The 24,081-nt window shown below is 51.6% G+C and overlaps 2 protein-coding genes across 3 annotated transcripts in view; one reads left to right on the top strand and one right to left on the bottom strand.

Annotated features, from left to right (window-relative positions):
- SUFU (SUFU negative regulator of hedgehog signaling) overlaps positions 1-2,041 on the bottom strand; it is a 106,134-nt gene extending 104,093 nt beyond the window's left edge. For both annotated transcript variants that reach the window (XM_074159050.1, XM_074159051.1), the window contains exon 1: positions 1,860-2,041. In XM_074159050.1, coding sequence (XP_074015151.1) covers positions 1,860-2,041 — 182 coding nt within the window. The remainder of the gene's footprint in view (positions 1-1,859) is intronic.
- Positions 2,042-5,141: 3,100 nt separating this feature from the next.
- ACTR1A (actin related protein 1A) lies at positions 5,142-23,017 on the top strand. The gene is made up of 11 exons (XM_074159103.1): positions 5,142-5,246; positions 11,300-11,364; positions 12,229-12,304; positions 13,217-13,342; positions 14,152-14,276; positions 15,244-15,460; positions 18,899-18,991; positions 19,708-19,882; positions 20,755-20,816; positions 21,199-21,239; positions 21,675-23,017. Exons 1-11 carry the CDS (start codon positions 5,199-5,201, stop codon positions 21,775-21,777), a joined length of 1,131 nt encoding a protein of 376 aa, XP_074015204.1. The 5' UTR covers positions 5,142-5,198; the 3' UTR covers positions 21,778-23,017.
- Positions 23,018-24,081: the final 1,064 nt, after the last annotated feature.

Below are 24,081 nucleotides of genomic sequence, written 5' to 3'. Positions count from 1 at the left end.
AAGTGCTGAGTCCCCAATCAAGGTGACTGGAAAGCCATCAAGCTTGAATATCTAAGATGAGAAACAGGTGTAAAAACAGACTGACCAGGGCACCGCCGAAGTACCGCAGCACTGACACACAGAGATTACTAAGCAATTATTTGCATCTTGAGGTCTCAGATTTGCAACATCTTATCTCGGCCCACTGTGTCAGTTTAAATAGAAAAAGACTCCCTAAGCAATAAGGGCTAACAGACATCTATGTCTTGCTAGAACCGCATAAAAACCAACACTTCTTTGGAAGACAGTAGCAATAGCTTGGCTACCAGGGCAGAACACAGGGAGGACATTATTCTGCTGTTGCTCAGGTCTCAACCAGGTAGAGACATACCGGTTAAAATGAAAGGTAAATAAAGAAGTTGAACATTTACTAAGCTTTTTCCACGTGCTGGAGTGGAGACTAGTCAACGTCCAGCCCTTCAAACACTCAGGGGTGACCTGATCATGTTCCTTAGGCCCAGAAGAGGGGGCTGAGCAGCAAAGCGGTAGTAAAAAGCAAAAGGAACTCCCCTTTGCGCGGGGCTAGACACTTATCTCGATAGCTAAACATCCAAGTACTTCCTCCATGCCACTCTCCCACATAAACAACTGCTGTTGCTGGTGTCAGACACTGTGTCAGCAGAGATGGTAAGCAGCAGATTCGCAGCCTGCGATAACACACGGCTACGCAAGGGCAGGAGAAGCTGGCTCTGCCCCGTGGGTTTTTACGGGTACATGCACAGCAGGCATCCGGCTGGAGCGCAGGTTCACTCCAGTCAGTGCTGGCCATACTCGAACCCCACATTCTGGGCCAGAAGACAAGAGTTCGTGCCTCCTGTCCAGGAGGGGAAACTCCAGCCACCCACCCTCTGTGGGAACCCCTCCACTGAGAAACACACGCTCCCTTTTCCCACCACCTGTCCCAGCCAAGGTCCTCATCAGCCACCCCTCAACTCCAGGGAGCTCCAAATCACCCCAGAAGCCCAAATACATCCTCCTGTCTTCAGTGCATCCCTCCCTAGGCCTTTCCTTCTATTCCCAGTACATCCTCCACAGGAAACCCCCAAAATACACCTCCCAAGCACCCAAATACATCCCCAATGCCTCTTCCCCCACACCCCCAAACTTCTCGCATCTCACCCCAAAGTCAGCATGCAACCCCTGCTGTAACCCTCCCCAGCCCTGCTGCCTCCCTCCCTCCACTCCACGCGGCGTCCCCAGCCCTACTGTTGCCCCCAAATCTCCCCCAACCCCACTACTCCACCCTTGCCCAACACAAGGCCCCTGGCCCCATTGCTCCCCTCTAGTCCCAAACAAGGTCCCCCCAGCCCCACACAGGGTCCCCAGCTCCACTGCTCCACCCCCCCAGCCCGACACAAGGCCCCTGGCCCCACTGCTCTCCCCTCAGCCCCACACTGGGTCTCCAGCCCCACTGCTCTCCCCCCAGCCCCACACTGGGTCTCCAGCCCCACTGCTCTCCCCCCAGCCCCACATCGGGTCTTCCCCCAACCCCACACAGGGTCTCCAGCCCTACTGCTCTCTCCCCAACCCCACACAGGGTCCCCAGCTCCACTGCTTCTCCCCCCCACCCCACACAGGGTCCCCAGCTCCACTGCTTCTCCCCCCCCAGCCCCACACAGGGTCCCCAGCCCCACTGCTTCTCCCCCCCCAGCCCCACACAGGGTCCCCAGCTCCACTGCTTCTCCCCCCCCAGCCCCACACCGGGTCTCCAGCCCCACTGCTCTCCCCCCAGCCCCACACCGGGTCTCCGACCCCACTGCTCCCCCAAGCCCCACACAAGGCCCCCGGCCCCCTCCAGGCCGCAGCCCCAGCCGCCTCACCAGTACTTGAGGATGGCGGTGACCTGGAGCGGGTTGGGCTGGTCGGGGTAGAGGCGGCGGCACTCGCCGTAGATACCGTGCAGCCCCGGCGGGAAGAGCGACGGGAAGGAGCCGGACGCGGACCCGGAGCCTGAACTTGGCCCGCCCGCGGGGGGACCCCCGCCAGGCCGCACGCCCTCCATGTCCGGCGCGCCGGAGGCGGCTGGTCCCGCCCCGTGCCGTCCCGTCCCGGCTGGGCCCGGCTGGGCTGGGCTCGGCTCCGCTCCCGGCCCGACACGCACCCGGCCCGGCCCGGCCCGGCCCAAGCGGCGCTGCGCGGCGCGGCGCGGCGCTGCGGGAGGAGGGGGCGGGCCCCGCTGCCCGGGCGACGATGATTGACGCGGCCGCTCCGCCAATGGCGACGCGCGGCGCGGAGGTGCGGCCGCGCCTCTTCCCTCCCCCCTCCACGCCGCGCCGCCACAGCGCCCTCTAGCGGCGGCGGCGGGAGCCGTCCCCTCGCTGAGGGGAGCGCGGTGTGGAGCTACCGGAGGCCGCGGGGGCACCCGCGGGCGGGACGGGGGATCCGGGGTGGGCAGGAGGGTACCGGCACCAGGATGAGCCAGAGGGAAGAGGAGGGGACCCCGTGGGGCGGCCTCGGGGTCGGTGGGAGGCCCGGTCAGCGCCCAGGCGGGCGGGAGGCCTGAGCGGGGCCTGGCGGGTGCTTGCCCCGGCCCCGGCTGGCCCGGAGGGCTGAGGGCAGGGCAGGGCCCGTCCCGGGGCAGCTCCCAGGCCGCAGCCGCCCCCAGCCGCGGCGCTCCAGGCTGTGTGAGTGTTAGCTGAAGGAGGGAGGCGGTAAATGGCAGGGATTCGGGAGCTGCTTCTGTGGGACTCCGTCTGCCCGCGCAGCAGGGCTGGGTGTGAGGCTCGGCTCTCGTCTCCCTGCTGCTCCTCGCCCTGTGGTTCTGTGAGACCACGGCTGTGCTCTGAGACATGGCTAGCAAACAGCCTTCACTACTGCTCTTACAGCTTTTGTCGCAGCTATCTTCACCCCTTCTCCAGTCCTCACAGCGCCTTTATTCTCCCCATGCACCTTTCTGTGTTGGTAGGTACCTCAGAGGCAGCTGTGAAGGAACACAAATCAAGGGCTGCCTGATCGAGGATCTTAACCTGTGTCCTAAGCAGACTGGAGGTCTGGCTCCTTCCCGAGCTGCAGCTACATCTGAGGTCCTGCAAAGCCTTGTACGTCCGTGTGAGCTGGTATATGACTCGCAATAGTCCTATACATCTTCGCTAGAGCAGTGTCCAGCTTTTTCAGCAGCACAGAGAAAAAAAAAAGAGGTGTAGAGTGCTGAGAGAAGAAGAGGAATGCTCCTGCTTGTTGCGTTTTTCATTTAAATAGCTGAGTTTATTCTAAACTCAGTGTTCGCAACATACCTTTTAGGATATCAGAGATAGTCAAGAAGCTGGCAATTAGACAAACAAATGCCTATCCACAGAGAAAGGAGGTGAGCACCTGGTATTCTCATGGATCACTGCTTCTCGCAACCAACGGTATTTCACTTCTCCGCTTACTGTGATAATACCTTTGGTGGCAATTTTGTGTCAACTGCAGTCAATCAAGAAGGTAAAGGTAACAGAGTCACGTGTGAAATGCTGTGTTGGCTTAATACATGCTCTGAGTCCCTCCTGGCATTTACTGAGCTGATACAATACCGGAATATTTGAAATCATAGAATTGTCTGGGTTGGAAGGGACCTTTCAGATCATCTAGTCCAACCAACAACCTAACCCTGATAAAAACCATCACTAAACCATGTCTCTAAGCACTATGGCAACCCGGCTTTTCAATCCCTCCAGGGATGGTGCCTCAACCCCTTCCCTGGGCAGCCCATTCCAAGGCTTAAGAACCCTTTCCGTGTCAAAATTGTTCCTAATCTCCAATCTGAACCTCCCCTGGTGCAACTTGAGGCCGTTTCCTCTTGTCCCATCGCCTGTGACTTGGGAGCAGAGACCGACCCCCCCTGGCTACAGCCTCCTTTCAGGGAGTTGTAGAGAGCGAGAAGGTCTCCCCTCAGCCTCCTTTTCTCCAGGCTGAACCCCCCCAGCTCCCTCAGCCTCTCCTCATCAGACTTATTCTCCAGAGCCCTCACCAGCTCCGTTGCCCTTCTCTGGACCCGCTCCAGCCCCTCAATGTCTTTTTTGTGGTGAGGGGCCCAAAACTGGACCCAGCCCTCGAGGTGGGTCCTCACCAGTGCCCAGTCCAGGGGGACCATCACCTCCCGAGTCCTACTCACCACGCTGTTCCTGATCCAGGCCAGGATGCTGGTGGCCTTCTTGGCCACCTGGGCACACTGCTGGCTTGTGTTCAGCCAACTGTCGACCAACACCCCCAGGTCCTCTTCTGCCGGGCAGCTCCAGCCACTCTGCCCCCAGCCTGTAGCGCTGCAGGGGGTCGGTGTGACCCAATTTAAAATAATTTAAACCCCTCCATCCTATCATACAAAAAAACCCTCTTTTACACTCAGTGGGTGGCGAATATCTGAGACGGGACGATCTGCTTGGGCTGAAGGCAGAAACCACGGAAGAAAAGTCTCGGCGTCTGCGTGAGCAATGCGGGAGGCTGACGGGGGGGTTCCGAGCCAGCCCCTCGCGCGGGCCAACCGCCAGAGAAGGGCATTGTCACTGATTTCAAGACCCAGCGATGTAAACATATCATTTTTAGTGTCTTTGCCAGTCATCGGCTGAGCTGCCAGAACACACAGCAAACTGGAAACCGCAGGGGATTTAACACTGGGATGCGTATTATGTATATATATAATATATAACCATGCATACGGATTCTTTGTACCGGCACTTCTGCCTCAAAGAAAAAGGCAGAAAACCAGGTAACACTGAGAGAACAGTTGAGAGAAACACTTCCATTAGTGACACATTCCCTCTGCAGAAGGGGACGGGATCGCTTTTTTTCCTTCCTCTTTTCTGATTAGAAAAAATTGGGGAAAGAAAAACTCTTAAACTGGAAATCAGCCAGTTGGAAGCCAGTGGTTTTTTGGTGGCCGTGCAGAGTTAACCCCCGGGACACAGCACCCACCGCCCCCCTCGGCTTTCGGGCCCAAAAGGGCCTTTCCAGGACGTGGCGAGATAGCTGTACTTCCCCTTTTCCGCACTACATTTCCCGGCATGCCCCGCTCCCGCCGCGCCGTCCCACCGGGCACTGCGCGGGGCCCGGACTACAGTTCCCAGCAGACACCGCGGCCGGAGGAATACATCACCCAGGCGGCTGCGCGCCGCCCTTCCGCGCATGCGCCGCCGAGGGCTGGGCTGTTGCTCCCTGACGGGTGGCTGCGGCGGCTCCTCGCCATGGAGTCCTACGACGTGATAGCGAACCAGCCCGTCGTCATAGACAATGTGAGTGCGGGCGGCCGCGCGTCCGGGGAGGGCGGGAAGGACCGGCGGGCCGCAATCCCTTTGTCATCGGGGGCGGCCGCGCCCCGCCCGCCGCCCCCCTTCTCCCTCCTCCCTCCCCCCCCCCCCCCCCGCTGCCGGCCCGGCCGCCGCCTCGGGCCCTCGTACGGCGCCGTACGCTGCGTCCTCGCAGGCCGCCGCTGGGGCGGGGCCGCCGCGGTTTGGCGCTCCGCGATTGGTTGGGGTGGCTGCCTGTCACCCCTCCGGAGGGCCGCTGCCCCCTCGCTGGTGGGGAGCGGCCGCCGCCGCCGCCGAGGTGCCGGCTGGCTGGGAGAGGCGGGGCCACCCCATTGGCTGGGGCGGCTGCCACTCAGCGGGGACAGCCCGCCGGTACCTGCCGAAGCGGGGCGCCGGCCGCCCCGCCCTCTCGCGGAGCACCTGTGCTCATTGGCGGGGCGAGCTGTCCGTCAGGCGGGGCTGCGCCCGGGGCCCCGCCCTCTCCCTCTTTGTGCCCGGGGGACAATGGTGGCCGGTGGGCCCGGGCCTGGTCGCGCTCCCTGTGGGGGGGGGTCTGTCGGACCGTCTTGGAAATGACAAGTGCAGCCGACATCCCTCCCCCAGTCACTGGCCCAGCGAAGGGGGGCGGCCACCCCTACATGAAGCCACCTCCGCCCGGGGGTGACGGGAGGGGAGTGCCTGCGCCCCAGCGCTGGGTTCCCCCCTGGGTTCCCCGGCCGCAGCCCGCGGGGGGCAGAGCTCCTGGGGGAGCCGCTCCCAGCACGGGTTGCATCAGCCGCATTTTGGCAGCGGGGTGTGGTGTCGCAGATGGCAGCTCCTGGCTGATAACGCTTCTCCTTAGCTCCAGAGCACACCCGCACCCTCTCTGGGGGAGAGCTCGGTCTGAGATGAACCGGAGCGGTTGGGTGCCTTCCTGAGGTACTTCTGGGTCCAGTTCTGATTAGCCCCATCCATGCTGGCCTCCCAAGAGAAAGGACCATCCAGGAAGGGGTGGGAGGGCATATCGTGGAGGGAGCCTCCTTCGGTGTAGTGAGTCACGGAGTCACGCTCCTCCCTCCTGACCTCTACTGCCAGCGATTCAGGTTTTGTTGTTTCGCAGGGTCAGAGTTGTGCTCCCTTCTTTCTCCGTCATCTCAATTTCTGCTGAATCTTTTTTGCCGTATGACACGTGGACCCGCTAGTCTAGTGCTTCTCAGGCTGTTGCTTTCTTTTTCCCCATAAGCTTGGATTATTGGAGGTTCTTCTCAGATCGAGCTAATTATTCTTCTGACTTCTTTGCTATTGATCCCAATTTCCTCTCTACGACTTGAGCTCTCTGATACAGTTTTGGTTTTGTTTCCTCCCTTGAAATCACAGCAGAGAGATTTAAGTTAGTTGTTGAAGGGAAATATCTAATGGAAGAGGAGATTCTAAGCAGTAGAATTGACTATGCGGAGGAAAAGGTGTTACCTTCTCTATTGGAGACATTAAAGGATAAGTTAGGTTGATCGTTCTTAGAAATGACCGGAGTAGCGCTGACCCCGCTGTGGTGTCGAGCGATTAGCCAACCATTAAAGTTATTTCCAGGCACTCTGGTGCTGTGAGGATGAGTTTGTTGTGCTAGAGTCGCAGTCTCTATCTAATTTCAGCCTGTCCTTTTGTTATTTAGCGCAATGATCGCTGCCCCGGCTTCAGGCCCTTCTTCAGGCTCGTGTGCCGGCAACTGACTGCTTCTTTTCTCGTTTTATCAGCTGGTCTTATAAAAGCTAATTCTTCTTCCCTCTCTGATTAATGATTTCCCTCCCTGTACAAGAAGCAGAATGAAGCAGTTGTTGTGACATCTGCCTTTAAGGCTGGCAGACTGTCAGCCGAGAGGAGCCTTGTGGTGACACTGCATTTTTGGTTCTCAGATTCTGAGTTCAGGCAGGATAGGAAGCAGAGCTGCACAGAGCAGGTACCGCTGTTCCCGCTGCTCCTCAGAGAGCTGTTGGTGGCTTTTCAAGGCCGGATGTTATCCTGTCTCACGTATGTGTGTGGACAGGACGGGGAACTGAGGTACTGAGCTGGTGAACAAGCCAGATCCCCCCAGTCCCAGCCCTGCTCTAATTTCTTGGCGTGTTCCAAAAAGACATTAAGGTAGGTAGCTAAAAGCTCAACAAGGAGGGTTTTTTTCTCTTCCCAAACAGCTCAGATGCATGTTTTCAGCGGGGAGAGTTTTGTAATATCCAGTGAGACGTTGGAGCTGTACCTCGGCACAACCTTAGTACTCCTTCTTGTCCAATAAGTCATTTTTTTTTTAAGAGTTGTGTTCCCATCTTGCTCTCCAACAAGCTCGCTCAGAAGTCAGTGGTCTGGGAGCCTGATGAGTGTAATGCACGTGTAAATAGACAGCGTGGTTCAGCTGTGGCCTAAGCAAGTGCAAATTCCTTTACCTCCATAGAATTGTCTCTGTTTACATAAAAGAGGATAAAATAAGGCTTTGTAGTCCTAAGCGGTGGCATTTTAAACAGCTGAGCTTAAGTAAAGGCTGTTGTGGCTTTGTTTTGTTCTTGATCTTACAAAATGTGTATCTAATCAAATAGTTCTACAACAATATGAAACATGCACCCTCCATAAAAAGCGCTACATGGCAGATTGACTCTCTTGGTGATTTCCGTTTAAATTTGAGTCCTAAATGCCTCAAGATGAATGAATCAGTACCTGACTAGCTACAGAGCTAGCGGAAGAGGTATGTTCAGTTACTTCAAGGTACTCAGGAGAATTTTCCTTGTGTTTATGTTCCCTGACCTTGACATTGGACATGTAGTTTTTCTTTCTTCTTTTATTCTTTTGCTGGGATTAAAAAAAAAAAAATCAAAACAAACAAAAAAATAACAACAAAAAAAACCTCTGAACAAAATGGGATGAAAGCCCAGCCAGGATAGTTCCAGGTAGAGGGATGTTAATTTTGAAATTCGTGTAAGTTTTAATAAATCAAAGTTTGTAGCAGAAAGGAGGATGCATGTATTTTTGCTTAGCTGAAGGAACGGTGAAAAAAACCAGGTCTTTACCTTAAACCTTCCAAATCAGTCAAGGTTATTTCAAAACTTAAAACCATTTTCTTTTGTTGTATAGGAATCTCAAACTGGGCTGTAATAAGTAGATTTACTCAGTGCACGCGTATCTTCTTTGAAGTAAAATGTTTTTAAAAGAAATGGAATAGGTTGAAAAGTGCTGTCGGGTCTTTGTAGTGCGGAGACAGCAAACAGCTGTGCTCGCTTCGTTCCCAGGCACTTGGAAACACAACCGTGCTGAAGTCCCATCCTACCGGGACATTCAAAACAGTCATTCATCTTTGACTCCAGCGAGGATTTCTGAACTACCGACACGTTCAGTTAACTTTGAACTTCAATTTGTAAATTTTAAAATGCATAACTTGCTGGGGATCTCACCAGGACACGCTGGGTGATTTTTTGGCCTGGCGTAAGGAAGTTTCGAACTCCGCGTTAAAATAGGAGTATCATTGTTTTCCTGAAACCACTTCCCAGCAGCAGACTGTGCTGGCAGCAAGATCAGTCATTACCTTGAATAAAATATTCAATAAGCACAATATCCTGATGGGGTTATGTTACTGCATTTGATTCAACTTTTTTGCTAGAAGGCTTGACAAAGGATGGTATTATTTCCCAGGTATAAAGTTGTTTATAAGCTACGATAAAGAAAAACGAAATAGTGGGTTTGGTTTATTCCTTGCTTCACTTGGAAGTGAATAACCAGAAGACAGTCTGTCTGAAGGGAAGTTTTTTTGACACTTCACAGGCCACTTTGTCACACCAGTCCCGGTTAGTGGAGACTTTGGGATGCAGCTGGAGCTGAGTCCCTCCTGGCCAGAAGGAGCAGTCAGTCCTGCCTGGCTGCCAGCTTGGGTGTGCTCCTTGAGCCAGCCTGGCTGCAGGCGCTCATCAGTAGACGAGGCTTTGAGCCATTTATCTTTTAAATCTTATATAATTAGCCAGGTCTGGTTTGCAGAGTGTTCCTGATGCTCATCTCTTGGAGATGCATCCTGGCAAATCTGGCTGGTGGTTTCCAGACAGGAGTGCCCCGGCCCTGGTGCCAGAGCACACACACTCTGCAAAGCCTGGCACCTCGGCTGGAACTGCTGGTGAGAATAGAATCACAGAATGGTTAGAGTTGGAAAGGACCTTAAAGATCATGGAGTTCCAACCCCACTGCCCTGGGCAGGGACACCTCCCACCAGACCAGGTTGCTCAAAGCCCCATCCAGCCTGGTCTTGAACACCTCCAGGGATGGGGCAGCCACAGCTTCTCTGGGCAACCTGTTCCAGTGTCTCAACACCCTCACAGCAAAGAATTTTTCTAGTGTCTAATCTAAATCTTCTCTCTTTCAGCTTAAAACCATTACCCCTCGTCCTATGGCTCCACTCCCTGATCAAAAGTCCCTCTCCAGCTCTCCTGTAGCTCCCTTCAGATACTGGAAGTAGTTTGGGAATAAGGCGCCGGACTGTGAACTGGAGAGGCCAGGGCCACCCCACATTCCTTTCTGCTGAGCCTGCCCTGGCTGGTAACCTCTGGCAGGAGCGGGGCAGGCAGCTGGGATGGCACCATCAGAAACCAATGCAGCCAGAGCATGTCTGGCAGAGCCCTCAGCAACTGGTTTGTCCTCAACCTCCAAGTGAAAGCAGTGATGCTGACCCACGCAGAGGTGGGGCAAGGGGAAAGCGGTGAAGGAGCTGTGTCGCTACTCATTTTAAAATGCTCTGGGGCATCCAAAATGTGGTTTTGGCCTGAAAAGCAGAACAGTCCTGCTGCAGAGCCCTTGAGAGTGAACAGGCACTTCACGGGTCACAGGTTTCAGTGCAAACTTGCATGCTTTGCTCCCAGTATGGGATAAAGTGGAACCGCTCCTCTTTCTGCAGAAGAGCTTGCTCCCATGGTAGTCTGGGATTACCAGTGAAACAGTTTATCTGATGAGATCCTATGAAAATCCGCTCCTTAGCAAAACTGGGGTGTTCCTGCAAGCCGCTCATTGTTTCAAGATGTCATTCCCTTGTGCAGAGAGAGGAAATGGCAGAAGGGAAGGAGTCAGCACAGATCTGAGTTGACGATGGGGTTCCCAGGATGCCTGTGGATGATACGGACGGCGATGGGAGCTGTGGGACCAGATGCCCAGCACTGACTCCCTGCCAGGGTCTCCCTGCCACTGGTTTTACCCGCTCTGTGTTTGCTGCTTGTGCTGCTTTGAATGATGCAGAGGGCCTTTTGGCTTTGCGCCTTTCCGACTGCCATACCTAATCTCTTCTGCCTTGTCCCTTCTAAACAAGCCCTATCCTTGTCAGCCACCCTTCCTGCCTCCGGCCCTTCCCCTTGCAGTCTGACTGCAACCTTTGTTCTGTCCAGACCCCAGGCTGGGTTCATTTCCAGTGTCTTCTCTGACCATATTTCTATGACCTGCCTCCTTAGCGTTAGCTAGTTTATCCACCACCTGATCTTTTCCCTAGTCTCTGCTCCAACCTGTTTCACACAGTCCTCTCCTACTCCCTTCTCTGACTTCATCCACCTTCCTGCTGTCCTTTCCAAATCCACTTCTTCTGGGAGCTCTACAGCCTTCATCCTCCCCCTTTTAGTAGCAGCACCTGAAGCTGGCAGGGTTCGGTTGCTCTTGCTCGGCTTTCTGGGGGTGCTCTCCTCCACCCGGAGAGTATTTAAGATCGATAGAAAACTTGCAGAGCTTGGATTTGGCCTCCTGCACCCCTAGCAGTATCACTGGGTAGAAAAATACTTGTCTGTACAGAGTGGCATTTGGGTGTGTTTGCTGAGCAGCACCAGGATGCTCCCGGGTGTTTGTGCCATGTGTGATGTGTCTATGCCAAGGAGGGTGCCAGTTACTCCCCTCTAGTGGCCAAGCTGGCACCTTCCTATGCCCAGCCCTGCCCTGGGAAGCTTTATTCCTAGGAAAAAGGAAAGGATCTGGAAGTGCTGATATACTTTGCTATTCCTTTAAAACCTACAAAGGTGACTGGGTGAATGATAAGCTCATGTATTTATCTGTTGTTTCCACAGGGCTCGGGTGTGATTAAAGCAGGTTTTGCAGGCGATCAGATACCGAAATACTGCTTTCCAAACTAGTAAGTATTCTGCTGGTCTTGGTAAGTTCTTATCACCGTGTTCCGATTCTTTGATATGCAGAGGGGAAGAATGGTCCGATTTTGTAACTGGAGAAATGAGTTATTCTTTTTCAGCCTGCTGCACGGAAGCATCAGGGAGAGGGGATCTCTGCTATTAAGCACTTGGAGATTTTCTGGGGGGATGCACCATAAAAGATACATCGCTTTAATAGGCTCAACACCCAAGCAGAGCTGTAGGATCCTTTAGTCTTGAGACAATAGGAAAAAAGAACAGGGAAGGAAATAAAATGGGGATGAGAGGTGTGAAGACCTCTATATTTTTTTTTTTGGTATGTGGTCTGACGTTTTGATTCCCACCAGACTTCCTTGGAAGTCTTCTGAGATTTTTACTGGAAGGAGGATTGCTGGATCAGGAACTCTGAATAGTCACTGGCTTTTATTTTCAATTGGGTGGGTTTTTAATGAGTGTATTTGTGTTCTGAGCAATGTGTTCTGTATGATGAGGTGGGGTATGGGATTGTATATGTCTAATCTGAGAAGCCTGCCCGAGCCCAGGCAACACCTTGTGGATCTGTCAACTCAGTCTAGCCGCGTTCTCCTCGGGCACTGTTGGAACAACTAAGTCCTGAATCATCAGGGAAAGTGTGGCCAGGCTCAGGTGGCTTGTGTCCTGCCAATTCAGGACAGTCTACAATCTGTTCCCTTCACCTCTTGATTAGCTCAGGGCAAACCTGGTAGTGTCCCCAGACTCGCCCATTGCTTTAGGAAGTACTGGTTAGGACAGAGAGAAACAAAAGGTAGTTAATCCTTGGGTGCATGTGGGCTCTCTCTCTGGAAACATTTATACTCTTCTTTCTGTTCTAGTGTGGGCAGACCAAAGCATGTTCGTGTTATGGCTGGTGCTTTAGAAGGGGACATTTTCATTGGTCCAAAGGCAGAGGTAAGAAAACCTTTATACTGCACTTCTCCATATGCTGCTGTGAGGAGGGACTGGAGCAGTTGTGCTTAAAAGGGCTGGGGTTCCTTGGTAGCAGCATATAAATCTGAAGAGCAGAGCAGATTGTCACTTTTAAGTGTGTCCAAGGTGGAGTGGGGAAGCTTCCTGAAATTCTTGTGCCAACCTGCTGACCACAGACCTTTTTCCCAAGTCTTTTTATACCCCTCCCTTTTTTGTTTGTTTGGTTGGTTTTTGTTTGTTTGGTTGGTTTTTGTTTGTTTGGTTGGTTTTTGTTTGTTTTTGTTTTGTTTTTTGGGGGTTGGTTGTTTGTTTGTTTGGGTTTTTTTTGTTTGTTTTTTTTGTTTGTTTTCTTTTGTTTCCTAGGCTACTTCTAGGTCTGTATGGTCACATCCCCACCTTTTTAACTGGGATCTTTAGAAATGCACCCTACTGGGTTGCCTTTTATCTCCCTGGTGTAGGTGAAAAGCTTGCTTTCCACAATCCTGCTTTGGTCAGCATGTAGGTGTATGGTCTCACATTTCTTGTGAGCCCTCCTCCGAACTACATTCCCCAATACCACCCTGTTGTGTGTCATATCGTGACTGAGCTGGTGGAACAAAGATACCATTTGATAGGTGTCTGTATGTTGGCTTGAAAAGTGTTAGGGTGGAACGTGCTCTGCAAATGCCGGACTTTCCTACTTGGTATAAAAAGGCCTTGTTTTATCTCACGAATACTTCCCTGGGAGAGATGATGTTTGTGATTAATGTTCAGTTTTTTCCCTATATGCTAGAGATATGTTGTCTTCTAGTGGAATCAAAAAGTGTGTCTGACATTAACTCGTAGTCATGATGCTCAGAAATGGCGTTGTTTGGGTCTGACAGGTATGCTCTGTTGTCCTTTCTGTTTGCTCAGGAGCACAGAGGTCTCCTCTCGATCCGATACCCGATGGAGCATGGCATAGTGAAGGACTGGAACGACATGGAGCGCATTTGGCAGTATGTGTATTCAAAAGACCAGCTTCAGACATTCTCAGAGGAGGTGAGATACCTCGGGATGGAATGGCACAGGCCTCAGTCAGTGTGTGTATAACACCAGGAGCCTTGGAACTCCGAGAAAGATTTGGGATGTTCCCTCTGCTTTTCTTTCTAAATGTGTCTGTTGTTAAATTAGGCTCTTACATCTCTCAGGAGATACTAGACTAAGAAGTATCCAAGCAGAATTCCTCCTTGGATCTAATGTTCTGGCCTGAATTTTCTGCTCTGGAAATCTGACTTTCAGATTTAGTTATTCACACTCTCTCTAATGGTTCTGCTCTAGGGCAAGTGCTTCTAACTTTTCCTGTTCTGCCTGCACGTCAGGCTTATCCACTCAGCAGAGACATGATTTGAAGTGAGGAAGGAGAAAACCACAATCCTGTGGTCTGGAAGGAGCTGACCAAAAAATGATTAAATGACTTGAGAGCAATAGGTTGTATAAGTGGGGTAGGAATATTTTGCCTGCTTGTGCTAAGACCGTATGCCTTCACTCTTTCTTAGGGTCTGTGTATTTTGGCTAATCTGGCTGACTTTTGGCACTGAGAGTCATCTTGTTCATCCTTCACAGGACAGGGTCACTCATAGAGCAGATTTCCTAACACTTCTTCATAACTAGACGAGAACCCTGCTGGTCTTCCAACTTAATAGATGTTATTCACAGTCTAATACAGCTCAGTAGCTGAAATTACTCCCTTCTACCTGTCCTCTTGCGCCACTGATTCCTAAAGGGAATATATATAGCAGAAATTCTCAGGGACAGACGTCTATTATTATCCTGGTTATTGCAGCACGGCTCCTTCTTTTCTTTACCAGCATCCTGTGCTGCTGACGGAAGCGCCCCTAAACCCACGCAAGAACAGAGAGCGTGCTGCTGAGGTGTTTTTTGAGACCTTCAACGTGCCAGCGCTGTTCATCTCCATGCAAGCTGTGCTCAGCCTGTAAGTGTCTTCGGTCTTTGATTTGCGCTTGTGAAAAGTTGCCATGAAATCCTTTTTTTTTTTTTACAAACAAAAAAACCCCAGCCATGGAAGACCACAGTGATGCCTGACTTACGGTTTGAGAAAACCTATAACGATTTATTGTCGTTTAGACAATTATTCTGTCACCCGATGACCCCTCCCCACCTGGAAAGGGGAATCGGGGAACACAAAGAACCGCGAGGGTTGAAATATAAATAGATTTAATAGAATAAGACTAAATAATTAACAGTAATACTAACGAACCGATATTAATCCCGATACTGATGTAAGATATACGGGAATTATACTCAGCCAGTTATATCAGTAGGAAGCCATGCGCTCCCAGCAGGGACAGCAAATATCGGACACTGGGAGCGCAATGGCTTCAGGAGGAAGGGAAGGGCTCAGGGCTCCAGCACCGGGGCAAGGAGTTCTCTGAACCCACCGCCATCAGGGAGAAAGAACTACGCAGCAAACTTTTCTAATTTATATTGAATGTGACGTTCATGGTATGAAATAATCCTGTTGGCCAGCCTGGGTCAAGTGCCCAGCCTTGCTCTTCCTCGTCCCTGCACGTGGCAAGGCTCGAAAACAGTAAGACCTTGAATCCCACAGAGCCTGGCTGGCTATAAAGTAAATATTTTCACAAATTCAGACACTAGAGTCTTCTAAAAGTGCAGGTTTTTAGAAGAAAAATTAGTCCTGTGTCACTCAGCCCAGGACACTGACTTATCACCTTTTCAAGCAAAAACTGAAACTCAATTTTAATTTTTGTAATAAAGAGTTTACAGGAAGTTGCTGAACTACGATGAGAACTAGGTTACTGGTGGTTTTTTAGCCTCTTTTCACGTGAAGTCTCTGCTCCCCGAGTTGAACTTGGATGTGCTGCCTGCTTGGGGTCGCTTCGAATTACTTGTTCTGACTCGGTTGTTTTCCCCTCCGCTAGCTACGCGACTGGGAGGACTACAGGAGTGGTGCTGGACTCCGGGGATGGCGTTACCCATGCGGTTCCCATCTACGAAGGTTTTGCCATGCCTCACTCCATCATGCGGATTGACATCGCCGGCCGTGATGTCTCACGCTTCCTGCGTCTCTATCTCCGGAAGGAAGGCTATGACTTCCACACAACCTCCGAGTTTGAGATTGTCAAGACCATCAAGGAGGTGATGCTCTGTCTGTTTCTGTGTTTATTCAGGAAGGGAATTCTGCCCAAGGGAAGTCGTGGCTCATGAAACCTAGTGGGAAGTGCCAGCCTACCTAGCTCTGCACCTCGTTCCTTTATTTACCTGGGCAAGACCAGGGCCACGTAGATTATTAAAGGACTGCAGCGTCTCTCGTATGAGGAAAGGCTGAGAGAGCTGGGGCTGTTGAGCCCCGAGAAGAGAAGTTTGGGGAGGATCTCATCAATGTGTAAAATGTCTGAAGGGAGGGTGCAAAGACAACAGAGCTGGGCTTATTTCAGTGATGTCCAGTGACAGGACAAGAGACACAAACTGAAGCGCAGGAAGTTCTGTCTGAACGTAAACTTTTTTACTATGAGGATGACCAAGCAGTGGTACAGGTTGTCCAGAGAGTTGTGGAGTCTCCATCCTTGGTGATATTCAGAAGCCATCTGGACATGGTCCTGGGCAACCTGTTCTAGGTGATGCTGCTTGAACAAGGGGGATGGACAAGATGACCTCCAAGAGGTGCTTTGCAACCTCAACCATCCTGTAATTGTCATCAAGGTCACATCTAATCCCTATTGAGGGGCTGTTAACATGGAGATGAAGACAGAATGTGTTTTGCATTTGTCTGTGCTGGAGTTTCTCAGGGTCTGATGGCACCTTTCACTAGTGTTCATTTACCCTTTGGGGCAAGGGGCTGTAAAATCCATGGCAGGTAGGGATCACGAGTGGGATATTGCAAGTTATTTTCTCCCACTCCCCTCTGTGAAAGAATTCACTCACAGCATTTCCACTTACAAAGGATTCCCCTCTCTGGAGGGTCTGCAGTGTTTAGTGACCTTAGAGCTATGCAGCGGTTTGAGAAGGCAGATTGAGATCCCTAGCAAAGCAGTTACCTTGGCTTCTGTTGTGTGCCAGGAGAGGAGGACAGAGGTGGGACAGCTCAGAGCCGATGACCGCTCACATCGGCTTTGGAGCATCGCCAGGCTCACCCAGACAGGTTGTTCTCTGATTTCAGCAAGGCTGTGTGTGACTCGGGGCTGCCTACGCGTCCGTTCCTTCGGTATTCGGGGTCAGTCTTCAGGTCAGTACTGGCTGTGACTTCTGCGCGCTGATGCCTGGCAGTTGCTGCCGTTCCATGGGCCCCCATCACAAGCTGTGATTGTCACAGCTAACTCTGGGCTGAGTCAGAAGCCTGTGCCGGGGCTTGAGAGAGTTAATGAGCTATTCTTGAGCCTGTAACCTACTGCCAAAGGACAAGAATGGAAATAGTTTGCTTGTTGTGTGTGGCTGTGCTGAGGGAGCGACGCTTGGGCTCCACGTCACAGTACAGCTGAGTGGCTTTTGCCTGTTACCCAGAGCAGGAGACTTCATAGAGTTGTAGGTTTTAACCCAGTAGCTGCTTTCTGTTCTACAAATGTTGATTGTTGAATGGGAGAGAAAAAAAACCTGACGTGTGCAGATACTGCAGCACCTGTGGACCAGAAGATCTGGTGTTGGGAGGTGCGCTGGAGAACGTTGTGCTTCGGAAGCAGCCTGGTTTGTACCAAGCAGTGGTTGCAGTGCAATTGCAGTGACCTTATGGGACAAAGCAAGAGGCTTGTACTCTTCAGAAATGGCCAAGGCTCCCTTTGCATCTTGGGTGATGAAACTGCTAAAAGGCATTGTGCTGACTGTTAAGTGTGAAGTCTTGCACCAGTGCAGTCTCTTCTCTGGACTATACACTTAGGGAAACAAAGAGCAGGGGAAAGTGAGCCAGGTCCTGCTTTGCATACTGCCTGCCCTCACCAGCAGTGAGTCAGAGAGAGGAAACAACCTGACGTTTGCTCTCCAACCTACGCCTTTTTCTTGACTTTTAAGATTAATTTTAGCTGGGGAAGGTGTTGCGCGTTTCTAGGATATATGTACCTGGACCTTGCGATGAGATTTGTTCATGCTGGTGCCATTTGTGACTTGATTTGCATATCTGAGGGGTTGAGGGTGGCTTCTTGTGTTCGCAGCTTTCTTGCCTTAGGAGAAGTTGGGATGTTCAGCCTGAATGCACCGTGGCAAGCACAGAGCTGAGATTCTGGACGTGGGAGTTTCTCTGTCCCAAAAGCTGCTTGGGATCTGTTGGACTCTGTCTGACATAGAGAGATTTATCTTTTTTTAAAAGGGGAGAAAAAATTAGGAAAGAAATTTGGGGATGTTGAAAAGTCTACAGGAGGAATTACCTTAAAAGCGGGGGGAACCCTTACTTATGCCTGCTTCAGTCCAAACATTGTTTCTCGGCTTGCTGTGAGGGTGGTCAAACACTGACCAGGTCAAACACAGCAGGTTGTGCCCAGAGAGGTTTGTGGATTCTCCATCTGTGGAGGTTACTTCAAGCATGACTGGAGGTGGATTTGGGCAGCCTGCTCTAGCTGAACCTGCCTGAGCAAGGGGGTTGGACTAGATCATCTCAAGAGGCCCCTTCCAACCTAAATGTTTCAGTGATTCTGTTTAGAAGCTTTTTTTTATAATCATAGAATGGTCAGAGTTGGAAGGGACCTTAAAGATCATCAAGTTCCAACCCCCCTGCCCTGGGCAGGGACACCTCCCACCAGACCAGGTTGCTCAAAGCCCCATCCAGCCTGGTCTTGAACCCCTCCAGGGATGGGGCAGCCACAGCTTCTCTGGGCAACCTGTTCCAGGGTCTCACCACCCTCACAGGAAAGAATTTCTTTCTAGTATCTAATCTAAATCTTCTCTCTTTCAGCTTAAAACCATTACCCCTCGTCCTATGACTCCATTCCCTGATCAGGAGTCCCTCCCCGTCTATCCTGTAGGCCCCCAAACGATAACAATTTGGAATAGCAAAGCTTACTGTGGAATAAAAAATACAAGGTGCTGGAGCAGTTTGAAAAGTCAAAGTATTTTATTTCCTGTAATTTAAAATATAGGTAGGCAATGAGAAGTGAGCAGCTTAGATCATGTGAAGAAATTTTTACTGTTAGCTATTAGTTATTGTTTACCCTGTTGAAATGCAATAACGGACTTTGTTCACGCTCCTGTTGCAAAGTTACCTGAGCACACCTTTATACAAGGTTAATGTCACTAAAGGTGTTCCAGGTGTATGTTTTACTTTGCCCTGCAGCGGGTTGGAAGTGCTCACAGTTACCCCATCTGCGCTAGAGAGAGAACTTCTAAGCAGTAGGAGAGCTGGAAGCAAGAGGTGAGCACCAGCTAGAGGTAGGGGATGAGCATCCTTGACGTCTCTAATCATCACATGGAGCTGTAGCATGAGTAGATATTTTACCTGATGTGAACCCAAAACATCTTTTCCCCCCGCGCAAAATATTGTTGAAATTGGTCTCCCAAAGGGATACATGGATTTCTGTTGTTAGAAAAGTGTTTTATCAGAGGCATTTGGGTTTACCCTTCTCACCTTCCTCTCCCTGACTCTCTCCTCTGCAGCGTGCCTGCTACCTGTCAATAAACCCCCAGAAGGACGAGACTCTGGAGACCGAGAAGGCTCAGTACTACCTGCCAGACGGAAGCACTATTGAGGTTTGTAGGGGCCACCCTGGAAGGATTCCTGACGTGAAGCACGGGGTTTCCAGAATAGCCCTCTGCCTAGAGATGGGAAATTTAATGCAGTGTTAGGTGGGAGGGGATAATTTTAAAAGACCGGAACTCATCCCAGGCTGTTGACTGGGCACTACAATTTTTAGGGGAACGAAACATTATATAAACCTCACAACTTGTGCTGGAAGTCCTGGGTAGGGATACAGCATAACTCTGAGCTGTTTGAGTGCAGGCTCTGATCTAGCAAATCTTTATGCAGATGAGGAACACAGTGTGGGTAGATATTAGGTCACTGTAAATTCAGCAGTGGTTTTCTGTGTGGCTTTTGTCCTGCCTAGAGGTGCAGAAACAGTTGCTTTGAAGAGTGAGTTAGGAATAATCCTCAGAAGACTGAACCTACTAAAGAATGGTTGAAGGAGAGGAAATACAGGTCTTACCTCCAGCACCGGGGGTGGATCTGCTCCTTTTTCTGCCAGTATGGAGCTGAGAAAGTTTCTTCGTCTTTTTCATCTGCAAAATGGAAATAGCTCCTTTTCTAGGAGCAGTAGACTAACATGTTCAGTTGGGAGCTAGTGATGCAGCATGAGTGTCCAGAAAACTCCGTTACTCTCAAGTTTCACCTAGGAAATGGCAGGCCCAAACTGTAGGCAGTGAACAGAGCCACACTGCTCTCTCTTCTTCTCTGTCATCCCTTACAGATCGGCCCTGCCCGTTTCCGAGCCCCAGAGCTCCTGTTCCGGCCAGACCTGATAGGGGAGGAATGTGAAGGACTCCACGAGGTGCTCGTTTTTGCCATTCAAAAATCAGACATGGACCTGAGGCGAACGCTGTTCTCCAACATCGTGCTGTCTGGAGGCTCCACGCTTTTCAAAGGTTCCTGCCTCTCCCCTTTCTGTGGGGCTGTGACATACCTGATCTCTTCCTTCCTTCTCATGTGAAGCTGGGAAGATAATCTCTATCACCCAACTTGTCCTGTGAGATGAGGGCTGTGGGAACTCTGCTCTCTTGGGGTGGGATGGGGGGTACTGTCTGATTTCCTGAGTCCTAGTCATACCCTTCTGGGCATGCAAGACACCTCTGCTCTTCTATCTCTCTTCCTGGGCTTGGGGAGGCTTTTAACTTTTTCCTCCTATCACTCTGCCTGTGTCAGGACCGAAGAGTTGTGCTCATTTCCGCTGCTCTATTCAGGATAGTTGAGACTGGATACTGCAGAGGCTCTTGCATCTCCTGAGGTTCCTCAGGTCTTTGGTACCTGAGAGAGTCCAACAGTCCTGGTACTGCATGAAATGTCAGCTACGTGTGTGCAGAAAGCTTTCTACCCATCCCCTCAGGGCTCAGCTGCCCCCCCCCTCAGCTTAAACATCTCCTCTGTCCACAGGTGGACATCTCCAGATAAGTTCTGGTCTTCCCAGTCAAACCCTCTTCCCCTCTACAAATGGGCTGGACACAGGAGGGAGGTCCAGGGAAGGAGGAGGGAACTGGCCCAACTGTGTTCTGAACTGAAAATCTTGTTTGATCATCTCAAGGTGCTGCCGAGGGACAGAGCCTGTTGTGCTAGTGTTTGAGGACTGGCTGAGGGAGGCAGAATCCCATTGTCTCCTGGCTGTGCCTCTCCACACTGGTCTCTCTGTGAGCCCTGGAGTGGGATATTTGACTAGGACCGCACAGGACATGTCCACACTGTTAGTAGATGGAACTTGGGATTTGTTGAAGGGCTCAGACTACACGTTTTCTGTTTTGTTTAGGCTTTGGTGACAGGCTGTTGAGCGAAGTGAAGAAACTAGCTCCCAAGGACGTCAAAATAAGGGTAGGAGCAGTCTCTTTTGTATTTATTACTTCCTACGTGTGCTGTTTTGTGGCCTTTAAAGAACCATGCGAGAGTGGAGCTGCCGTTGGCTTCAGTCCGGAAACAGCTTTCCTGAGAGAGCCCAACAGTGTTTGCTGTCGTGATAAAAGCCTGTTTGGTTTCACCACAGAGAAGGTGGCTCCTCTGACAACAGGACCCCTGTCCAGGATCCTGGACCGCTGTGGCTGTTTTTGAAGGGTGGTGGGCAGGGGGGTGTTGCTGGGTGTCTTTGGAGTGGGAGAGGTTGTACCTGTGTTTGCCGGCTGTCGTGAAACAGGGTGGCATGGCAGAAGGAGCAGGCTGGAGCTTGGGGAGGTCCTGACTGATTCTCTCTCTTTCCCAGATATCAGCTCCTCAGGAGAGATTGTATTCCACGTGGATCGGGTATGTGCTGCACAGGGACACCTCTTGCGGTGGGATAGAATCATAGAATGGTCAGAGTTGAAGGGACCTTAAAGATCATCCAGTTCCAACCCCCTGCCCTGGGCAGGGACACCTCCCACCAGAACCGGTTGCTCAAAGCCCCATCCAGCCTGGCCTTGAACCCCTCCAGGGATGGGGCAGCCACAGCTTCTCTGGGCAACCTGGGCCAGGGTCTCACCACCCTCACAGGAAAGAATTTCTTTCTAGTATCTAATCTAAATCTCCCCTCTTTCAATTTAAAACCATTACCCCTCATCCTATGGCTCCACTCCCTGATCAAGAGTCCCTCCTCCTTTTCCCTGTTGAACCTTACGAGGTTCTTCCTTGCCCAGCTCTCCAGCCTGTCCGGGTCTCCAACGTTTCCCTTTAACCCCTAACACGCCTGTCTCTCCCCAGCGGCTCCATCCTGGCCTCACTGGACACCTTTAAGAAAATGTGGGTTTCGAAAAAGGAATACGAAGAAGACGGAGCTCGTGCCATCCAGCGAAAAAGCTTCTAGCCCTGGGACCCGTCCTCAGTCTCCTGCGAAGACTCACTTCAGTTCTAAACTCGCTTTTCTGAGTCCGAGTGTCTGAGAGCTGCCTGTGTGTGTGTGTGTGCGCCAGCATGCCCCGATGTCACTGAGCAAAGGCGACAGCAGCAGGAGGGTTGTATTAGTACTACTAACTTTTTTTTTTTTTTTAATTTTATTTTTTTGTTGGGTGTTTTTTTTTTGTTTTTTTTTTTTTTTTAAAAACGAAAAGGAGAAAATACCAGTCTGAATTTCTCTGGAACGGCCCATTCCTTTTTCGTTTCGGTCCCTTAATTTCTGTATCGCCGTCGCATCTGTCACCGTTAAAACAAATGAGCGAGCAAAAAAAAAAAAAAACAAACCAAAAAAAAACAACAACAAAAAAATAAAACCACAAAAGGGAACAGCTTCTAGAGACGGCCCCGGCGAGCCCCAAGGGAGCCAACCACTGCAGGCTGCTCACCCAGGCCCTCCCCAGCCCCACCACCAGGCCTGGACTGTCTGGAAACGTACCTAGTTTTTCCTCTTCAGCGGTGTCTTTCACCGTCCGTAGGTTTGTTTGGTTTTTTTGGGGTTTTTTTTTTTTGGAAGTTGTTTTTAATATATTTTTTATTAAGAGAAAGCACATTCTCAACAGTTCAGCCCGTTTTTTTCCCCCCACCCACCCACCCACCACTGGTTTTTGGTGTGAGTGCGTGTATGCCTGTGTGACTTCTTAGCCCGACGTGTGGGGCTGCCCCCCACCCCCCGCCCCGGCCCCCCCCCAGCCCTCCGCAGCTGGAGAAGTTGGTGATAGGACTTAGTTTGTATTTGCATGGAGTAGAACAAAAGCAAATCTAATCAGCTACCCATTGTACTAGACGGTTATTCTCTCCTACCTTGTTTTAAATATCTTTTCTCCTCTGGAAGCCAAGTGCCCCGGAATGGGGGTGAAGGCACTTTTGTGTGTCCCCCCCCCCGCGCCCTGCCAAGGTTCACAGTGCTGCGTTCTCATGTCCTTTCTCTGTCAGAGTCGAGGCTGTTTTTCTCTCCCCCCCCCCCCCCTCCCAACCCCTTTCCTGCCACACCAGGGCAAAGGGAGCATGTATTTACAGCCAGGCGTAACTCTTGTGTACTTTATCCATTCTGGGGCAAAATTAATAATTGGAAAGGTGCATTGTAATGTAAGAATTGTTTTATTTATTGAAATGTCTGAGGATATCTCAAAATACTTACCGCGGCACCTGGGAATTACGCTTTGGGTCTTCTTTGAACACCTCCCACCCAGCTCTCCCTGGTTCGGTGTGTTCGCAGCCGCCATCCCAGCCGCTCCTCGGGGCGTCTCGCTGTTCTCTGGGAATACACTACACGGGAGGACAACAATCCGTAGCGGGATGTCGGCGTGAGCGGGAAGCCGTCTCCGTGGCTGTGTTCAGCGCGTGCCTTTCTGCTCACCCGGCGGCTGCTTCGCCTCTGCTCTCACAGCCAGGGGCAGGGCTGCGGCCCCGCTGGCGTCGGGGTGCGCCACTGCTTCCCCCCCCCTCCCCGGGTTAGTCTTTCCTGGTATTTGGTGCTCTTATATATATATTTTTTTTTCTTTTTTTTTCTTTTTTTTTTTTAAATTTTATCCCCATTGTCAATTTTCTGCAGGACCTGGCAGTAGCCGTGGAGCTGGAGTTGCTCGGTGGCAGTTCCTCCCCGTTCCCCTCCTTTCTGTTCGTTGCCCACACATCACCTCGGGGTCCCTCTCAAAGCGGGGGGCTGGGGGGGGGGGGCGGTGAGAGCCGAGGGGCTGCCACGGGGACAAGGAAAGGGGGGGGGGGGGGGCAAATGCTGGGGCACGGCCCCCGCTGACGTGAATGTAAACAGCAGCCTGTTGCCCTGCTGGAACCACGTCCTCGGGAGAGGCTGTGGGCAGGAGCCGTGGTCTCCTCTGAGGCCGGGCTGCTCCTTCACCCGCCCCCCCCCCCCCCCCAATCCGTGGGAGCAGACTGGTTTTTAAGCAAGAACCTGTCAGGTAGAAACGAGCCGTCGATGCTCAGCCTTGTTCTGCTGAAAAAAAAAATAATCAGTTGTGTTCTTGCTGGTTTGCTCTAGAGGGGCAGAAGGAAATCCCTCCGGGTTTGGTTACCACACGTGTGTGTCCCCCCCCCCCGCCTTCTCCCCCCACCCAGGCAGCGCCCCCCCCATCTCTTCCCCACCCTCCCAGCCCCAGAAGCAGCGAGTGCTCCGTATTGTCACCTGCAGTGACCGGACGGAAAGGTGCCGTCTCCGATCTAGCATTTGTTTTGCTCTGCCTGACTGTTCCCTCGC

The sequence above is a fragment of the Numenius arquata genome, chromosome 15 (assembly GCF_964106895.1).
Source record: "Numenius arquata chromosome 15, bNumArq3.hap1.1, whole genome shotgun sequence".
NCBI classification, from domain to species: Eukaryota; Metazoa; Chordata; class Aves; order Charadriiformes; family Scolopacidae; genus Numenius; species Numenius arquata.
The sequence above is the reverse complement of the archived record's forward strand: the minus strand, read 5'-3'. Positions and strand labels throughout refer to the sequence as shown.

What these genes read in the sequence shown, in the direction of transcription:
- ACTR1A (XM_074159103.1), top strand. Translation starts at nt 5,199, where the DNA reads ATGGAGTCCTACGACGTGATAGCGAACCAGCCCGTCGTCATAGACAAT. An exon ending in TTGTCAAGACCATCAAGGAG is followed by an intron (nt 15,461 to 18,898) that starts GTGATGCTCTGT and finishes TCTCCTCTGCAG; the next exon opens with CGTGCCTGCTACCTGTCAAT. An exon ending in CCAAGGACGTCAAAATAAGG is followed by an intron (nt 20,817 to 21,198) that starts GTAGGAGCAGTC and finishes TCTCTTTCCCAG; the next exon opens with ATATCAGCTCCTCAGGAGAG.